General features: G+C 46.0%; 1 protein-coding gene across 2 annotated transcripts in view; it reads left to right on the top strand.

The window, feature by feature from the left end:
* EXOC6B (exocyst complex component 6B) overlaps nucleotides 1-19,864 on the top strand; it is a 440,636-nt gene that overhangs the window by 290,358 nt on the left and 130,414 nt on the right. Inside the window, exon 19 of one of the 2 annotated variants that reach the window (XM_077478073.1) lies at nucleotides 7,357-7,386. The exons of the other annotated variant lie outside the window; for it this stretch is intronic. Within the exon in view, the coding sequence (XP_077334199.1) occupies nucleotides 7,357-7,386 (30 nt within the window). The remainder of the gene's footprint in view (nucleotides 1-7,356; nucleotides 7,387-19,864) is intronic. 2 annotated transcript variants of the gene reach the window in all.

Raw genomic sequence — 19,864 nt, 5'->3', positions numbered from 1 at the left:
CGATCTGTTATAACTACACTGGAGCAAAAGACTGCTGGTTACATCCTGCCCTCTACTTGCTAAGGCTCTTGGGATGCCTGTTCGGGTGACCCCAAGTACTTATCCATACACCCAACCTATGGCAAGGGCTGGGAGTGAAATGCCCTTCAGAGGCTCCTGTGTTTATCACCCACGTGCCCTGCTTTCCTGCTCCATTAACTGCTCATCTGATTTATTTTTATTTTTACTTTTTCTTAACTTTTTGGTTATTGCAAAGGGACGTGGGGCGGTGGTGATGCTCTGCTGGTAGAGTCTTGGGAGTCTACCTGCCCAGTATCCCGAGGGGTTGCTGATGTTAGGATGTTATGCATGTACCTCACTTTGGCTGTTTATAGCTGTTTATTCAGATTCTATGTTATAATTTCTTAGTTCGTTGGTGTACAACAGACTGTTCAGCACTTATCATAGATATGTATTGGGCCACGCTCGACGACCCCTACTTGGTTAATCGAGTACTAGCTCTAGCTTGGTTGATTGTTGTTATTTCTTTTTTATTTTTTCCTCTGCACGGCGTGGACACCTGGACTCTTAGACTGGTGTGTTCTACGTGGTGGTTGCTGCCATCTCTGAGGTGGGCCTCCCTGACCCCCCCAATAGTGTCTAGTACGGGCCCGGTTGCGGCCCGTCCTTACACACTAACTTAAACACCCGGGACGGCTTAACCGTCTGAAGGGAGAGTAACCTGTACTTTATCTTCTTTATACTCCTCTTCTACTTTCTGCTACTTCTTTATTCTACTCCCTACCTTACCTTGGCCTATATCCATTTAGAGACTTTATACTGCCTTAAATATACTCATATAACTGCTGAGCTATTTTTACAGGTTCTGACATCCGAGCCTCCCTGAGTCTGGGCCATGGCATATTCTGATGTTGGTCGGGGTCCCACGGTCATCTCCCACAACATTAAGGGGCTCAACATCCCTGAGAAGAGAACCACTTTATTGAGGGAGCTTAGGAAAGGTAGGCCCGGGTTTGTATTCCTCCAGGAGACCCATTTTAAAATCGATCACATACCAAGACTTACTGACTCTTACTTTGTTGAGGCCCACCATGCTGCCAGTCCCGAGACCAAGTCCAAGGGGGTCTCGATACTGGTGAGCAGGGAAGCTGCCTTTACGGTGACGGGCAAACTGGTAGACCCTGAGGGGAGATTTCTTTTCCTTACGGGGTTGTGCCGGGGAGTCCCCCTGACACTGGCGAACGTTTATTTCCCCAACTCGGCCCAGCTCGCTTTCTGCCGGAAGGTGGTTGATGAGCTGTTGAGCTTTACTTCCGGTAGACTGATACTGGGGGGAGATTTTAATATTCCTTTTATACCGACTGAGGACACATCCACTGGCAAATCAGCTATCTCATACAAAGTCCTAAAGAGTATTAAGAAGGTTCTACATTCACTGAACCTAGTGGACACCTGGCGCCACTTAAATCCGGATGGTCGGGATTATTCCTTCTTCTCGGTCCCACACAATCGACACTCGAGAATCGATTACATTTTTATAGCCCAGAGAGACCTCCCATTGCTACATGATGCTCGCATCGGTCTGCAAACCATTTCAGACCACGCACCTGTTTCCATCTCCTTAGACTTGTCAGATACCCCTACCAGACACAACACATGGAGACTGAACTCGTCGCTGCTGACGGACCCGACGCTCCTACCTGACTTGGTCTCCTCACTGACTGAATATTTCCGGCTGAACAATACGCCTGGGATGAACCCCCTTACGCTTTGGGAAGCCCACAAATGCCACATTAGGGGCGAGCTGATCCGTATGGGGGCCAGAAAAAAAAGGGAGAGGGACAAAGCAATCTCTGACCTGACTGTCAAGATCCGTACCTTAGAATCCCTCCACAAACATTCCCTCACCGTTGACTCGGCGACTGAACTCCTTGAAGCAAGAAAGACCCTGAAACAAATTTTTGATAATACCGCCAGGAGATTCTTATATTTCAAAAAGAAAATATATTACGAACATGGGGATAAGACGGGCAAGCTCCTAGCAAGAGCCCTGAGGTCCCAGACAAATCACAACCACATTATGGGTATAAAAGGCAAAGGGGGGAAGGTTGATTGTGACACGGGGAACATTGCCCGACATTTCCATAATTACTATACAGCTCTTTACAATCTCCCATGTATGCATAAACCTCCCGACATGCAGAGTGACCGTGCCCAGGCGATACAGGCTTACTTAGAGGCAGCTAACCTCCCCACATTAAAAGTTGATGATCGTAACCAGCTGGATAGGCCTATAGGGGACGTGGAAATTAAAATTGCTGTTAGAGATCTGAAGCCAGGTAAATCCCCTGGTCCCGACGGTTTTAGTGCTATATACTATAAGACCTTCCTAGACGTTTTACTCACCCCCTTTAAGAACGCCATGAATTCCCTGACAACTCAGGGACTGGTCTCCAATGACTTCTTGTCGGCTTTTATCACAGTCTTACCCAAGGAGGGGAAAGATCCTCTAAACTGCTCCAGTTACAGGCCGATTTCCCTTTTAAATATTGATGTCAAACTTCTAACGAAGATCTTAGCCAATAGATTGAGGCCCTTGCTTCATGATTTGATAGGACCCACCCAGGCCGGATTTATGCCCGGTAGAGAGGCCAAAGATAATGTTACGAAGTCCCTGAACCTAATCCACCTGGCGCACCAGCGAAAGATCGAGGGCTTTCTCCTGTCGACCGATGCGGAGAAGGCCTTCGATCGAGTAGCTTGGGACTATATGCTACAGACATGTAAACTTACAGGACTGGGACCGAATATGATGGCCTGGATTTCAGCAATGTACCAGAACCCCTCAGCCAGGCTCAGGGTGAATGGGACGTTGTCAGACACAGTGCATATCAAAAATGGTACCAGACAGGGATGTCCTCTGTCGCCCCTGCTCTTCATTATTTCCCTTGAACCCTTTCTACGACACGTACTCGCGAACCCAACCATTAGAGGATTCCATCTCAGTGGCCGAGACTACAAAATTGCGGCTTTTGCCGATGATTTGTTGTTTTTCCTGACTGACCCTCATGTTTCCATCCCCTCTCTTTTGAAAGAATTTGCTGGCTATGGATATTTATCTAATCTCAAAATAAATTATTCTAAATCGGAGGCGATGAATATCTCACTTCCCCAATACTCAGTGACCAGGATTCAGGCTAATAGTCCCTTCCATTGGGTTGAGTCGGCCATTAAATACCTGGGAATCTGGCTAACACCAAGACTGTCAACGACGTTTGTGCAGAATTTTTCCCCCCTCCTTAAGACTCTAACGCAGGACTTGCAGAGGTGGCTTTCGGGGTTCTTCTCATGGTTTGGCAGGGCTGCCATCTGTAAGATGGTCGTCCTGCCAAAGGTATTATATCTAATGCGAACTTTACCAATTAAGATACCCTTGAGTTTCTTTAAAGCTCTTCACTCGCTTCAGATGAAATTTATATGGGGTCACAAACCGCCCCGACTGAAGATGACGCTACTGACCAGACCCAAGGACAGGGGGGGCCTAGGCGTTCCTGACTACAAAAAGTACTACTACGCCACACACATTGCACGCATTATCGACTGGCATTGTCATTCTCACCTCAAAGACTGGGTCCTCTTGGAGGAAAACTCGGGCACAAGCCCCCTTAGGTTTTTACCCTGGATCCCGCGTGCAAAATGCCCCGCAGCCATGTTGGCACATCCCACCATTGGAACTACCCTTTCCATATTTCATAAACTAACAAGGGATTCCAAGTTCTCCTCACCCTTGAGCCCACTTACCCCGATGCGAGACAACCCGGATTTTCCCCCGGGTTTGGGTAACCCCTTGCTCACACTGTCCAATCCGAGTAGGCCACTATTTGGGGACTGATTGCTTCCTCAACAACAAGTTGAAAGACTTTGCTCAACTCAAGTTGGACTGTGCTATCCCACATTTGCCTATGTGGACGTACTTTCAACTACGCAGCTATGTCAATGCCACTAGTCGTAAGCCTTATTTTTCGAGAGACCTAACAAACTTTGAATCAGTGTGTGCGAGGGGAGAACCAACTCCAAAGACCACATCTCTTTCCTATGCTTGGCTACAATCATTGGGTCCACGGGAGGACCTTAGACTCAGGGAGCGTTGGATCCAAGAACTGGGAATGTCGATCTCTGAAGATCAGTGGTATAGGGCCTGTGTCCTTTCTCACAAATGTTCTCTGAGCACAAAAATGCAGGAAACGGCATACAAGGTCCTCACTCATTGGTATGCCACCCCAGTGAAAATCCACAAGTGGTACCCGAGCTCATCAGATAGGTGCTGGAGGTGTGGCACTGAGAGGGGCTCTCTGTTTCACATATGGTGGAACTGTGAGTTGTTGAAGCCATTCTGGACAGGGGTTCGGAAACTGATAGTCCAGATCACGGAGACCAGACTTGGGTTGGACGCTGCTTGCTGTCTGCTTCATGTGTCCACTATGTCTTTTAAACGGTACAAACATTCTCTTACGAGGCACATGTTGAATGCAGCGAACTCTCTTATCCCACTTTTCTGGAAGTCCACGGCCATCCCTACCCTGAAGGACTGGTTGGGTAGAGTCTCCTTCATCTGTGAGATGGAGGACACGGCTGCTCAATCCAACGAAAGAGTGGAGCGCTACCATAAGACCTGGACTCCGTGGTTTGTCTTTAGATACTCCCAGACTTTTCGGGACATGATGACTTAGGTGGATCTGCCAGCATGGAGATCGGTCGCTTAAGTTAGTCCTGTGTCTCGACAGATTCCTCCAGACATATCTGTTCTGACCTAGGGATTATAGTTTGTGCATTCTATCTACTACTTGATCAGTGATATGCTACCTTACGATTCCTCTTGATATAGGTACCCTTCCCCCCCCCCTCTCTCTCTTACTTCCTCTTTTTCCTTTCTCTGGATGTAGACTATATCCTGCTTCTTCTATAGTCTATTACTTTTCTTCCTTCGTTTTCTATTCATTCCTCAGATATATGTGGGATTAGCTTACATCAAGGTGTTTCTTGATGACCCAACCTCCAAAGGCTTTTTGGGTCCATTTTGGAGGCATTTGATTCTCCGAAGGTAATACCTCTGTGGTTGTTCATGTATACAATGTTGACATGTCTATGTTTTATCCTGGCTTGTAATAACTCATTGGTGTCAAATATGCGCCCACGTTTATGTTTTTGTATTTTGTTCATGCAAATAAACTTTCTCTTTAATGAAAAAAAAATAAAAAATTACACATATCATTTATTGACTACCTCTTACACTTTTGAAGGTCCTGGAGCACTAGGACAATGGAAACACCCAAACAAATGACTCAATTTTGGAAAGAAAACAATCCACCGTATAATCTATGAGGCATATCGAGTCTTTTGAACATGTAATTTTTTTCTACAAGTTTTTGGTAAATGTGTAAAGAAAATAAAACCGCATTTTTTTTTTTTTTTTACACAAAGTTGTCCATTTATACAATATTTCTAACACATAGCATGTACATATCAAAAATTACACCCCAAAATACATTCTCCTACTGAGTACGGCGATACCAAATGTGGGAGACTTTTCCACAGCCTGGCCACATAGAGAGGCCCAACATGCAGAGAGCACCTTCAGGTGTAATAGGGGCATAAATGTCAAATCTAATTTGACTACCTATTACAGTTTGAGGCACTGTAGTGGCATGGATGTGAACTGATGTGGCATGGATGAGCTGTGGATTGGGATGGCTAAGCATGGTTGACTCATGAATGTGGATGGCTGAGTATGGATGGGATGGCTGGGTGGGTATGGCTGAGCATGGATGGATGAGTATTGCTGAGGATGGATTGATGGATGAGTATTGCTGAATATGAATGGATTGAGTATTGCTGAGCATGGATGAGTATTGCTGAGCATGGATGAGTATTGCTGAGCATGGATGAGTATTGCTGAGCATGGATGGGATGGATGAGTATTTCTGAGCATGGATGGGATGGATGAGTACTTCTGAGCATGGATGGATGAGTACTTCTGAGCATGGATGAGCATGGATGGATGAGTACTTCTGAGCATGGATGGGATGCATGAGTACTTCTGAGCATGAATGGGATGGATGAATGAGTATTTCTGAGGATGGATGGATATGTATTTCTGAGGATGGATGGATATGTATTTCTGAGGATGGATGGATATGTATTTCTGAGGATGGATGGATATGTATTTCTGAGCATGGATGGGATGGATAAGTGCTGGAATGGGCACTACACATCCAGCCCACAGCGCTTGATCTCTCCCCTCACCCTGTACCAATAGGTACTGGGAGGGGAGCGAGGAACCGGACGTGACGCTGGTTTGTTTAGAAGTGATCGTTCCATCATTTGATGGAGCGGTCACGTGGTAAACGGGCGCTATCACCGGCCATTTACCTTGATCCGTGATGCGGACCCGGCGGTCATGGATATTCCCGGGTGTGCGCCCCAGGGGGCACACGGGAGAAAGATTCTGGGAGGACGTCCATGGACACCCTCCCAGAATAAGCCGACCATGCTGTAGCCGTCTTTCGGCTATGGCCTGGTCATCATGTGGTTAAGGGGGTCCTTACTAAAAGACAAAATTAACTTGTGTTCACTTAACAGCATATAACCTACCCTAAATGTACCTGCACATTGTTTGAATACTTTACAGTTTATAACAGGCTTTTTCAACACAGAGGAGCCCTTGAAATAATATTCCGGTCTCAGGGAACCCTTCTATAAATGATTATATCTACAACTCATGATACATTAGTGTGATGGTCAGTGGGAAGAATGCTCCTTACACTTGTGGTCATTGGGAGGAATTTCCCCATTACAGATAGCTAAAAAGATCAACGGGGTCAGTGGAAACTTATCTGAGAGGCAGAAATTGCTAATTTCCCCTCCTTAAAGGTACAGGGGATGCCCCGGCAACCCAGAAAGGGCTGAAGGTATCCAGTTTATCCATTACAAATGCATTTTATTTTGTAAACCTGAAGGCTTCAAACTTCCGTTATCCCTCAATGGACACAGGACTAAAGGATTTTATGGTGAGTACAAAAATCCTATCTTCCGCTTGCTAAAAATGTACTGGGTCTGAAAAAAACAAAAAAACAAATGCGGCCACCACATCTGGTAATATTAAATTTTTGTTCTTGAGTTTAGGTATGCTATAAAGCAAAACGAAACTCTCTCTATAAAAATAATAATGATAATAATGTAAAGATTGTTTTCCTCATACATAGGAAAATTGGCCATTCATTTAAAAATGTATCTATTAGTAGTATACTTTACACCCATTCATCAGCGCCTTGTAATTTCACGCGCTCTCGTCCTTAGGCTGCGTCTGACGCTTACTCCAGGATGCCGGTGAGTAGCAGAGTGCTGCTTGTGTTGTGTTTTGGTACTAGCCAAGTCCAGCAGAGGTTGTCATAACTGGAATCCTGCATGACATCACATTAACCGTGTGCTCCGGAGTCTGCATGGAGTGTGTCCTGTGTTTATTCTTCATTGGATGAGGCAATGGGACTCTCCATGTGCTTGGAGTGTGAATTAATGTAATTGCACCCATGTAATTAGCAATAAGGGTATGCACACCACCGGTGCCAATACAAGGCCATCCAGTGCTCAGAGCAAAGATGTCAAACTGGGCCCCACTTCCCTTAGGGTTAGGGTCCGGGCACCCACATTTCTGCAATAAACCATTGCGCCCAGGGCAGCCGCCACCCCTTGTCCCGGCTCTGCACACCACTATCATTTTGCAACCAAAAATAAAGTGCTTAAACCCCTTCCACAATGTATCAACCTGCTAGTACAATCAGTTTGAAGCAGTAGTGAACCGCAGAAAAAAGTTGGGCCCCTGCAGGATGTCATCATGCATCACTCACACACTAGCACATTACGACGCTACCTTAATACGAAGCCCTCCCGCGGTGCGCTGTCACTGCTGACAGGACTTCCACCTTCACCTGGTCTTCCTTCCAGGTTCAGGACATCACTTCTGCGCATGTGCGCAAGAGTTACGGCTGTGGCACAGCTCTCTCAATCGACGGGATGCAGGTGCACTTTTGGAAGATATTTACAGTACCTACAGGTAAACCTTATTACAGGCTTACCTGTAGGTATGAGTAAAAAAAAGTGAACTTTACTACCACTTTAAATACACAGGAGGCAAACCATATAACAAGTAGACATGTACCATTTGTTTAGTTCAGAATTTTATAACGAATTTTGACAAATTCATTAATTGCGAAATTTCCCAATTTTTCCATTTCCCATTTTTTCCATTTCCCAATTTTTGAAGGTTCGGAAGTTTGAAAATAAGAATGAAAATTCAAAAACCCAAAATAATAATGAACTAATAACTATTAAATTATAGGTATTGTAATTTCCTTTCAAAGTTGGCTGTTAGTCAACGTAACAAGTTCGAATGTATCCGAAGTTACGAATTATCTGAAATAATGAATGCCGTATCTAAAAGAATGGAACGTAACAATCTAATAATAATAAATAATAATAATAATCCCTTTTTTTTATTTTTTATTATTTGTTCCATTCCAATTGTTATAGATGCGGCATTCGTTATTTCGTATAAATTTGTATTCGTTATGTTCCCTAGCAGCCAAATTTGAAAGGAAATTCCAATACTTATAATTTAATAGTTATTTCGAATTTTACTGAATTTCTTTCTTTTTTTCGGATTTTCAAATTTTTTTAATTTTCAAATTCCAAAAATTTGGAAATTCGGAACTTTGAAAATTCGGAACTTTGAAAATTCGGAACTTTGAAAATTCGGAACTTTGAAAATTCGGAACTTTGAAAATTCGGAACTTTGAAAATTCGGAACTTTGAAAATCCGGAACTTTGAAAATTCGGAACTTTGAAATAAAATTTCTAAAAATTCTTAAATCTGAAATTCAGATTTCTGAATTCTCAAATTTCCGATTTCCGAATTTCCGAAAAAAATAAATGAAACAAAAACAAACGCATTATTTTTTTGTCAGTGCACATGTCTAATAACAAGAATGCTTTTGCAATAAAGTTTATTCAGCATAAAACCAACATTTTACAATCTCTATGAATATTCAATAACACAGCAAAGGTAATTGCTACACTCCAGAGGCTCCCACTGCTGTCTGAGCCAGGAGAGAGAGCCTCTTCTCTCGCACACATCGCTGGACCGAGATCAGGCTCAGGTAAGTATTTAGGGGTCTGGGGAGCTGCTTGCAGAAAGTATTTCACCTTACTGCAGAGAATGTGTTAAGATTAAAAACCTTTTGCCTTAAAGTGTTACTAAACCTAAAGTAGTTTTTTACCTTAATGCATTGCTTACATTAAAGGAGCTGTAAAGGCAGAAGTTTCTTTTTTATCTTAATGCATTAAAATAATAAACCTTCTGTGTTTAACAGCCTCCCCAGTACCCCCTAATACTTACCTGAGCCCCATCTCTCTCCTGCGATGTCCACGAATGTCTAAGCTGTCCGGAACACTCCTCCTGATTGGCTGAGACACAGTAGGCGGCACCATTGGCTCCCACGGCTGTCAAAGTCAGCCAGTCAGGCGGGGCCGGGTCGGGGGGCTGTGTCTGAATGGACACACGGAACTGACTCTGCTCCAGTGCCGCCATTGGGAAGGTGCTGGCTGTGGGGGCACTCAATAGGAAGGAGGGGCCAGGAGCAGCAAAGAGGGACCCGAGAAGAGGAGGATCTGTGCTGCTCTGTGCAAAACCAACTACACAGAGAAAGTAAGTACAACATGTTTGTTTTTTAAATGAGGCTTTACCATCACTTTAAAGTAAAAAAAAAAGTTTTCAGTTTCCCTGTGCTCCCTTCACCTGTGTGAAGGGGAGGAGGGGGGACAAGAGATCAGTGCTGTGCACAAGTAAGTGAGGTTGAAAAAAGTCCATAAAGTCCAACCTATGTGTGTGATTATATGTCAGTATTACATTGTATATCCCTGTATGTTGCAGTCATTCAGGTGCTTATCTAATAATTTCTTGAAACTATCAATGCCCCCCGCTGAGACCACTGCCTGTGGAAGGGAATTCCACATCCTTGCTGCTCTTACAGTAAAGAACCCTCTACATAGTTTAAGGTTAAACCTCTTTTCTTATTTCAATGAATGGCCACGAGTCTTGTTAGACTCCCTTCTGTAAAAATGTTTTATCCCTATTGTGGGGTCACCAGTATGGTATTTGTATATTGAAATCATATCCCCTCTCAAGTGTCTCTTCTCCAGAGAGAATAAGTTCAGTGCTTGCAACCTTTCCTCATAACTAATATCCTCCAGTCCCTTTATTAGCTTTTTTGCCCTTCTTTGTACTCGCTTCATTTCCAGCACATCCTTCCTGAGGACTGGGGCCCAGCACTGGACAGCATACTCCAGGTGTGGCCGGACCAGAGTCTTGTAGAGCAGGAGAATTATCGTTTTATCTCTGGAGTTGATCCCCTTTTTAATGCCAATATTCTGTTCGCTTTGTTAACAGCAGCTTGGCTATTATATTTTTGATACCCAAATGCATTATTTTACATTTTTCTACATTGAACCTCATTTGCCATGTAGTTGCCCACCCCATTAGTTCAGATTTTTTTGCAAGGTTTCCACATCCTGCGGAGAAGTTATTGCCCTGCTTAGCTTAGTATCGTCCGCAAATACGGAGATTGAACTGTGTATCCCATCCTCCAGGTCGTTTATGAACAAATTAAACAGGATTGGTCCCAGCACAGAACCCTGTGGGACCCACTACCCACCCCTGACCATTCCCAGTACTCCCCATTTATCACCACCCTCTGAACTCGTCCTTGTAGCCAGTTTTCAATCCATGTACTCACTCTGTGGTCCATGCCAATGGACCTTATTTTGTACAGTAAACGTTTATGGGGAACTGTGTCAAATGCTTTTGCAAAATCCAGATACACCACGTCTACGGGCCTTCCTTTATCTAGATGGCAATTCACCACCTCATAGAAGGTTAACAGATTGGTTTGGCAAGAATGATTCTTTATGAATCCATGCTGATTACTGCTAATCATACCATTCTCATTATTAAAATCTTGTATATAGTTCCTTATCATCCCCTCCAAGAGCTTGCATACTATTGGTGTCAGGCTAACTGGTCTGTAATTCCCAGAGATGTATTTTGGGCCCTTTTTAAATATTGGTGCTGCATTGGCTTTTCTCCAATCAGCTGATACCATTCCAGTCAGTAGACTGTCAGTAAAAATTAGGAACAATGGTCTGGCAAATACTTGACTGAGTTTCCCAAGTACCCTCGGGTGCAAGCCATCTGGTCCCAGTGATTTATTAATGTTAAGTTTCCCAAGTTTAATTTTAATTCATTCCTCTGTTAACCATGGAGGTGCTTCCTATGATGTGTCATGAGAATAAACACTGCAGTTTTCGGTTACTGAAGCCCCCCCGATTCCCTTGTGAAGACTGAGGAGAAGAATAAATTCAATACCTTCACCTTCTCCTCATCCTTTGTAACCAGATGTCCTTCCTCATTCTTTATGGGGCCAATATGGTCTGTCTTCCTTTTTTACTGTTTACATACTTAAAGAATTTCTTGGGATTTTTCTTTGCTCTCCACCGCTATGTGTCTTTCATGTTCTATCTTAGTCGTCCTTATTTTATCCTTACATTTCTTGTTGCATTCTTTATAAAGTCTGAATGCTGATGATGATCCCTCAATCTTGTATTTTTTGAAGGCCTTCTCCTTTGCTTTTATATGCATTTTTACATTGAAGTTAAGCCATCCAGGACTTTTGTTCGCTTTTTTAAATGTATTACCAAATGGGATTCATTGGCTAATGCCCTTATTTAATATGCTCTTAAAGCAAACCCATCTTTTTCTCCCCTCTCTTGCTCTTTACACCGCTTCTGACCAGCAGCAGGAGCCATTGGCTCTTGCTGCTGTCAGTCAGATGCAGTGAAGAGGAAGTGCGTCAGTTGGCCTAAGTCCCGTGGTGTAAGTCTATGGAGCCTGGCTCCAAAGACACACAGGTTGGAAGCGAGCACGCACCATTTGTCCTCATAGCAAACTGGGGAGGATCAGAGCCAATCTCTGAGCAATACTACTTTAGTAATTATACGAGGGCTCTTCAAATAGTTTCCACACTTTTTAATATTTAATAGAGTTCAAAAAATAAAAAGTGTGGAAACTTTTTGAAGAACTCTCGTATATTTAATAATTGAATGCAATTTCATTAATCTTTTAATGCAAATGATTTTTTCTGTGAGTTCGGGGTGATGCATGCATGCAGGGATGTTGGTTAAGTGATGAAAACATCAGCGACAGATTTTTGCCTTCTCGCGTCAAGTAGCACCAGCTGTTGGTACCACAGCCATAAGGCCACATTCTGTCATTATATTGAGTGCAGTGGCGGCTGGTGATAAAAAATGTTGGGGGGGCGCAAACCCCTCCAGGTCCCTATCTACCCATCCTCTGCTGTCATGGCTCCTAATACCCGAATACATACACAGAGCGCACAGTACATACAGAGCACACAATGCATACAGAGAACACACAGTACATACACAACAGATACAATACACACAGTACATACACAACACATACAATACACACGGTATATTCACAGAACACACAGTACATACAGAACATACAATACACACACAGTACATACAATACATACACAGAACACACACAGGACGCACAGTACATACACGAAACACACAGTACATACAATACATACGATACACACACACAGAACACACAGTACATACAGAACATACAGTACACACACAGTACATACACAGAACACACACAGTACATACAATACATACACAGAACACACACAGGACGCACAGTACACACAATACATACACAGAATACACAGTACATACAATACATACGATACACACACACAGAACACACAGTACATACAGTACATACAATACACACACAGTACATTACACACACACACAACACACAGTACATACAATACATACACAGAACACACACAGGACGCACAGTACACACAATACATACACAGAACACACACTACATACGATAAACACACACAGAACACACAGTACATACAACACACACACAGTACATACAATACACACACACAGAACACACAGTACATATACAGAACACACAGTACATAGTACATATAATACACACACAGTACATACACAGAACACACACAGTACATACAATATACACACACGCACACACACACAGAACCCCCAGTACATACAACACACACAGAACACCCAGTACATACAACACAGACACACACACACACACACACACACACACACACACACACACACACACACACACACACACAGAACACCCAGTACATACAACACACACACACACACAGAACACCCAGTACATACAACACACACACACACACACACACAACACCCAGTACATACAACACACACACACACACACAGAACACCCAGTACATACAACACACACAGAACACCCAGTACATACAACACACACACACACACAGAACACCCAGTACATACAACACACACACAGTACATACAATACACACACACACACACACACACACTACATATAATATACACACAGTACATAATATACACACAGTACATACACAGAACACACACAGTACATACAATAAACACACACACACACAGAACACCCAGTACATACAATACACACACACACACATACACAGAACACACTTCTTCCCAGCCTGAATGTCCGTTTTGAGTTTTCCACATTTTAAAACAACCTGTTGCTGTGAAGCTTCCCCATCTTATCACAGAGTCCCACAAAGTAGCTGGCAGCTGCTATGCCATGAGTTACTGTATCCGGAGCAGTCTACCTGAAGGGGGGTGAAGAGCAGAGTGACATACAGAGTTCTGATGATATCAGCCGATTTGTGAGCAAAATTCAGTGGAGTAAATGCAGGAGGGTTATAATCACACTTGCATTCAATTTTTTGGAATGTGTAGTGAAAGGGGGGGGGGGGGGGATCTAATCTGGCTTCTAAGGCCTCATGCACACGAGACGCAGTTAAACGCGTGTTCAGAGGCAGTTGGACACTTTCTTCAACTGCTCCTGAACTCATTCAATGTTATCCTATATGTCCATGCACACAGTCTCGTTTTTTGCCGTTTTTATGCAGTTGCGTTTAACCTCGTTTTTCCAGAAGCAAAAAAATGGGTTCAAACGCAAAAGTTTCCACGTTTCAGATGCGTTTTGCTGCGTTTTCGTTTATAAGCGTTTTTAAAGGTGACCTTTTTTTTAACATTAAAAATCTCAAAAATGATTGCAAATGATGACAAACCATTAGAAAAATATTTTAAACAATTGCAATTGCAAGTGGACAATCCACAACTTGTGGCAAGTGACATGGCAGGTGGCAAGTGATGTGGCAAGTGGACAATCCACAACTTGTGGCAAGTGACGTGGCAGGTGAAGTGGCAAGTGACGTGGAAAGTGGACAATCCACATCTTGTGGCAAGTGACGTGGCAGGTGATGTGGCAAGTGGACAATCCACATCTTGTGGCAAGTGACGTGGCAGGTGATGTGGCAAGTGATGTAGCAAGTGGACAATCCACAACTTGTGGCAGGTGACGTGGCAGGTGATGTGCCAAGTGGACAATCCACATCTTGTGGCAAGTGACGTGGCAGGTGATGTGGCAAGTGATGTAGCAAGTGGACAATCCACAACTTGTGGCAGGTGATGTGCCAAGTGGACAATCCACATCTTGTGGCAAGTGACGTGGCAGCTGACGTGGCAAGTGACGTGGCAAGTGGACAATCCAAAACTTGTGGCAGGTGACGTGGCAAGTGGACAATCCACAACTTGTGGCAGGTGACGTGGCAAGTGACGTGGCAAGTGGACAATCCACAACTTGTGGCAAGTGACATGGCAGGTGGCAAGTGATGTGGCAAGTGGACAATCCACAACTTGTGACAGGTGACATGGCAAGTGACGTGGCAGGTGATGTGGCAAGTCACGTGGCAAGTGGAAATCCACAACTTGTGGCAGGTGATGTGGCTGGTGACGTGGCAAGTGGACAATCCACAACTTGTGGCAGGTGGCATGGCAGGTGACATGGAAAGTGGACAATCCACATCTTGTGGCAAGTGACGTGGCAGGTGATGTGGCAAGTGACGTGGCAAGTGGACAATCCACAACATGTGGCAGGTGATGTGGCAAGTGACGTGGCAGGTGATGTGGCAAGTGGACAATCCAAAACTTGTGGCAGGTGACGTGGCAAGTGGACAATCCACAACTTGTGGCAAGTGACGTGGCAGGTGACGTGGCAAGTGGACAATCCACAACTTGTGGCAGGTGACGTGGCAAGTGACGTGGCAAGTAGACAATCCACAACTGGTGGCAGGTGATGTGGCAAGTGACGTGGCAGGTGATGTGGCAAGTCACGTGGCAAGTGGACAATCCACAACTTGTGGCAAGTGACGTGGCAGGTGACGTGGCAAGTGGACAATCCACAATTTGTGGCAGGTGACGTGGCAGGTGACGTGGCAGGTGACGTGGCAAGTGACGTGGCAAGTAGACAATCCACAACTGGTGGCAGGTGATGTGGCAAGTGACGTGGCAGGTGATGTGGCAAGTCACGTGGCAAGTGGAGAATCCACAACTTGTGGCAGGTGATGTGGCTGGTGACGTGGCAAGTGGACAATCCACAACTTGTGGCAGGTGGCATGGCAGGTGACGTGGAAAGTGGACAATCCACATCTCGTGGCAAGTGACGTGGCAGGTGATGTGGCAAGTGACGTGGCAAGTGGACAATCCACAACTTGTGGCAAGTGACGTGGCAAGTGGACAATCCCCAACTTGTGGCAAGTGACGTGGCAAGTGGACAATCCAAAACTTGTGGCAGGTGACGTGGCAGTTGGACAATCCACAACTTGTGGCAGATGATGTGGCAAGTGACGTGGCAGGTGACGTGGCAGGTGATGTGGCAAGTCACGTGGCAAGTGGACAATCCACAACTTGTGGCAGGTGCCGTGGCAAGTGACACGCTAAATACAAGTACACTGCAGCTCTCACAGCTGCTGCTACTCACTCTGGTCTCACAAAATTGCTGAAATAGTTAATACTGTTTTTTGAGCTGGGGAGGGTCTATGATGTTAGCTTAACTAAACGCTTCTAGACGCAAACGCCGCTAAATCGCGGCAAAGCGCGCGTTTCTAAACGCCGGTTTCAACATGTGTCCAGCAGAGTTTGCATCTGCGTCTCGTGTGCATGAAGCCTAACAGTACTAACAAAAAGCCTCAGGGCTGCAAGGCACTTACCTTGCTTCCAGCTCCGCTCGGGCCATGCAAAGAATGGAGCTGTGAGGTCACTTCCGGTTTTCGTAAAACCCGGAAGTAACCTCTAAATTAAACAACAATGCTCCCGCCCATAGTGATTCTATGGGCGGAAGCTAATTGGCACTTTCATTTGCGCCACAAGGCGGGTTAAAATCCCGCAAATGAAGCTCCACGTCTGCAATCTCATGATTGCATTGACGTGGTGTTTCTCATAGTGCACTGAAGGACCTTTTTTCAATTTTTTTTTTTTTTTTTTTTTTTTAAAGGGCCAGTTTAAAAAAAAAATTTTTTTTTCATTTTTTTTTCATTTTTTTTCTTTGGTGACTGGGGGGGGGGGGCACCCAGGCGCCCCCTATGGACGGGCCGCCACTGATTGAGTGGCTAACTTATTCCAACGTTGTTCAGCTTCCATAGGTCAGTGTTGCACACAGGTGTTTTACTGTTTTCAACCTTTTTTCAGAATGCACTGAACGCACCTTTAATCTGCTTTGAACTAGTTTTATCCATTGTCTTTCTAACCATCTGGTCATTTCCCTGTGCTTGTTTATGGTCTTGTATCCTACGTCAGATCATCATTACCTGAGTGGCTTGCTATGAGAGTGGAGAGACAGTTGGGGGTCGTAGTTATATTTTAGGTAGAGTATTGTGTGTTGGCCGTATTATAAATTGGCAGGAAGGAAGGAGGTGGTATCAGTAATTAGGTGCTTCTTGTTTGTCATCGGCAAATCGAAAGTAATGATCTAATATTCACTAATGATCCCCTGGAGAGCCCTTATAGGGTAATAAAGAATCGTACAGGAAACGATCATTGACCCTTATAATGAAAATCACTGGTTTTAAATTGGATATATGCATCTAACTAAAAAAGGAACTCCTGGAAATAAAGATTGTGATTGTATTATGACATCTAAACCTACTATTAATAATAGTCCTGTCATTCCCAAGTTGATCCTTCCAGCGCACTAGTGATTCCTTTACATTGATGGACGACAGTGCTATGCTGCCTTTGCCGATTGTGCAGCGTTGTTTTGGCCCTCCTATCTGTGTCTCCCTATTCATTTTTGTGGTGGCATTTTCAAATCACCACAACCATTCTAGTGGCATTGTCCACAGTAAACGAGAGCCCAAAGGGACGTGAAGCAGTGGCCCTAGGAAAAGTATGGATGGTCACATGACCACCTTTCTCGTTCAGTCCCTCGGCCCTTTCTCGTTCAGTCCCTCGGCCCTTTCTCGTTCAGTCCCTCGGCCCTTTCTCGTTCAGTCCCTCGGCCCTTTCTCGTTCAGTCCCTCGGCCCTTTCTCGTTCAGTCCCTCGGCCCTTTCTCGTTCAGTCCCCTCGGCCCTTTCTCGTTCAGTCCCTCGGCCCTTTCTCGCTCTGTCCCTCGGCCCTTTCTCGTTCTGTCCCTCGGCCCTTTCTCGCTCTGTCCCTCGGCCCTTTCTCGCTCTGTCCCTCGGCCCTTTCTCGCTCTGTCCCTCGGCCCTTTCTCGTTCAGTCCCTCGGCCCTTTCTCGCTCTGTCCCTCGGCCCTTTCTCGCTCTGTCCCTCGGCCCTTTCTCGCTCTGTCCCTCGGCCCTTTCTCGCTCTGTCCCTCGGCCCTTTCTCGCTCTGTCCCTCGGCCCTTTCTCGCTCTGTCCCTCGGCCCTTTCTCGCTCTGTCCCTCGGCCCTTTCTCGCTCTGTCCCTCGGCCCTTTCTCGCTCTGTCCCTCGGCCCTTTCTCGCTCTGTCCCTCGGCCCTTTCTCGCTCTGTCCCTCGGCCCTTTCTCGCTCTGTCCCTCGGTCGGTCCCTCGGCCCTTTCTCGGTCGGTCCCTCGGCCCTTTCTCGCTCTGTCCCTCGGTCGGTCCCTCGCCCCTTTCTCGGTCGGTCCTCGCCCCTTTCTCGGTCGGTCCCTCGCCCCTTTCTCGGTCGGTCCCTCGCCCCTTTCTCGGTCGGTCCCTCGCCCCTTTCTCGGTCGCTCTCTATCACCCTAACTATAATAGAGGGGCCAGCAGTAACCATAAAATTTTATTATTACTAATAGCTGGGTGGGGGGGGCAGAGACACAGAGCTGACAGGCAGGGAGGAGAGGGGAGCTCAGAGTAGGGCTGTGGATGACGAAGGGACATACGCTGACCACAGTGGTTTTCTCTCTGTCCATCACCCCTTTCTCTCACTTTCTGGCCATCACCCCTTTCTCTCACTTTCTGGCCATCACCCCTTTCTCTCACTTTCTGGCCATCACCCCTTACTCTCACTTTCTGGCCATCACCCCTTTCTCTCGCTTTCTGGCCATCACCCCTTTCTTGCTCTCTGTGCATCGCCCCTTTCTCGCTCGCTCTCTGTGCATCGACCCTTTCTCGCTCGCTCTCTGTGCATCGCCCCTTTCTCGCTCGCTTTCTGTGCATCGCCCCTTTCTCGCTCGCTCTCTGTGCATCGCCCCTTTCTCGCTCGCTCTCTGTGCATCGCCCCTTTCTCGCTCGCTTTCTGTGCATCGCCCCTTTCTCGCTCGCTCTCTGTGCATCAACCCCTTTCTCGCTCGCTCTCTGTCCATCAACCCCTTTCTCGCTCGCTCTCTGTCCATCAACCCCTTTCTCGCTCGCTCTCTGTCCATCAACCCCTTTCTCGCTCGCTCTCTGTCCATCACCACTTTTCTATCTCTTTCTTTCAGGGAGGAGAGAGAGAGAGAGAGAGTAAGGCTGCAGATGACGAAGGGACATACGCTGACCACGTGGTCAGAGCAGAGAGGGGGATACAGGAAGTGGCAAAATCACCCAGGTTTTTTTTTTTCTCTGTCCATCACCCCTTTCTCTCTTTGTCCATCACCACTTTTCTCTTTTCTTTCTTCTCTCTCTGTCCATCGCTCTTTTTCCTCTCACGCTCTGTCCATCACATCTTTCTCTCTCTGCTCTGTCCATCACCCCTTTCTTGCTCTGTCCATCTTTATCTCGCTTCTCTCTCTCTCTTTCTCTCCCCTTTCTCTCTCTCTCTCTCTCCCCCTTTCTCTCTCTCTCCCCCCTCCCCCCTTTCTCTCTCTCTCTCCCCCTTTCTCTCTCTCTCTCCCCCCTTTCTCTCTCTCTCCCCCCCTTTCTCTCCCCCCCTCTCTCTCTCTCTCTCTCTCTCTCCCCCTTCTCTCTCTCTCTCCCCCCTTCTCTCTCTCCCCCCCCTTTCTCTCTCCCCCCTTTCTCTCTCCCCCCTTTCTCTCTCTCTCTCGCCCCCTTTCTCTCCCCCACTTTCTCTCTCTCCCCCCTTTCTCTCTCTCCCCCCTTTCTCTCTCTCTCCCCCCCCCTTTCTCTCTCTCTCCCCCCCTTTCTCTCTCTCTCTCCCCCCTTTCTCTCTCTCCCCTCCCCTTTCTCTCTCTCTCTCCCCCCTTTCTCTCTCTCTCCCCCCTCTCTCTCTCTCTCTCTCTCTCTCTCTCTCTCTCTCCCCCTTTCTCTCTCTCTCTCTCTCTCTCTTCCCCTCTCTCTTCCCCCTCTATCTCTCTCCCCCACTCTCTCTCTTCCCCACTTCCCCCCCTTCTCTCTCCCCCCCCCTTCTCTCTCCCCCCCTTCTCTCCACCCCCTTCTCTCTCTCCCCCCCCT

This window comes from Lithobates pipiens, unplaced genomic scaffold, assembly GCF_037356315.1.
Source record: "Lithobates pipiens isolate NorthernLeopardFrog02 unplaced genomic scaffold, aLitPip1_a1.2 Scaffold_13, whole genome shotgun sequence".
NCBI lineage: Eukaryota > Metazoa > Chordata > Amphibia > Anura > Ranidae > Lithobates > Lithobates pipiens.
The sequence above is the reverse complement of the archived record's forward strand: the minus strand, read 5'-3'. Positions and strand labels throughout refer to the sequence as shown.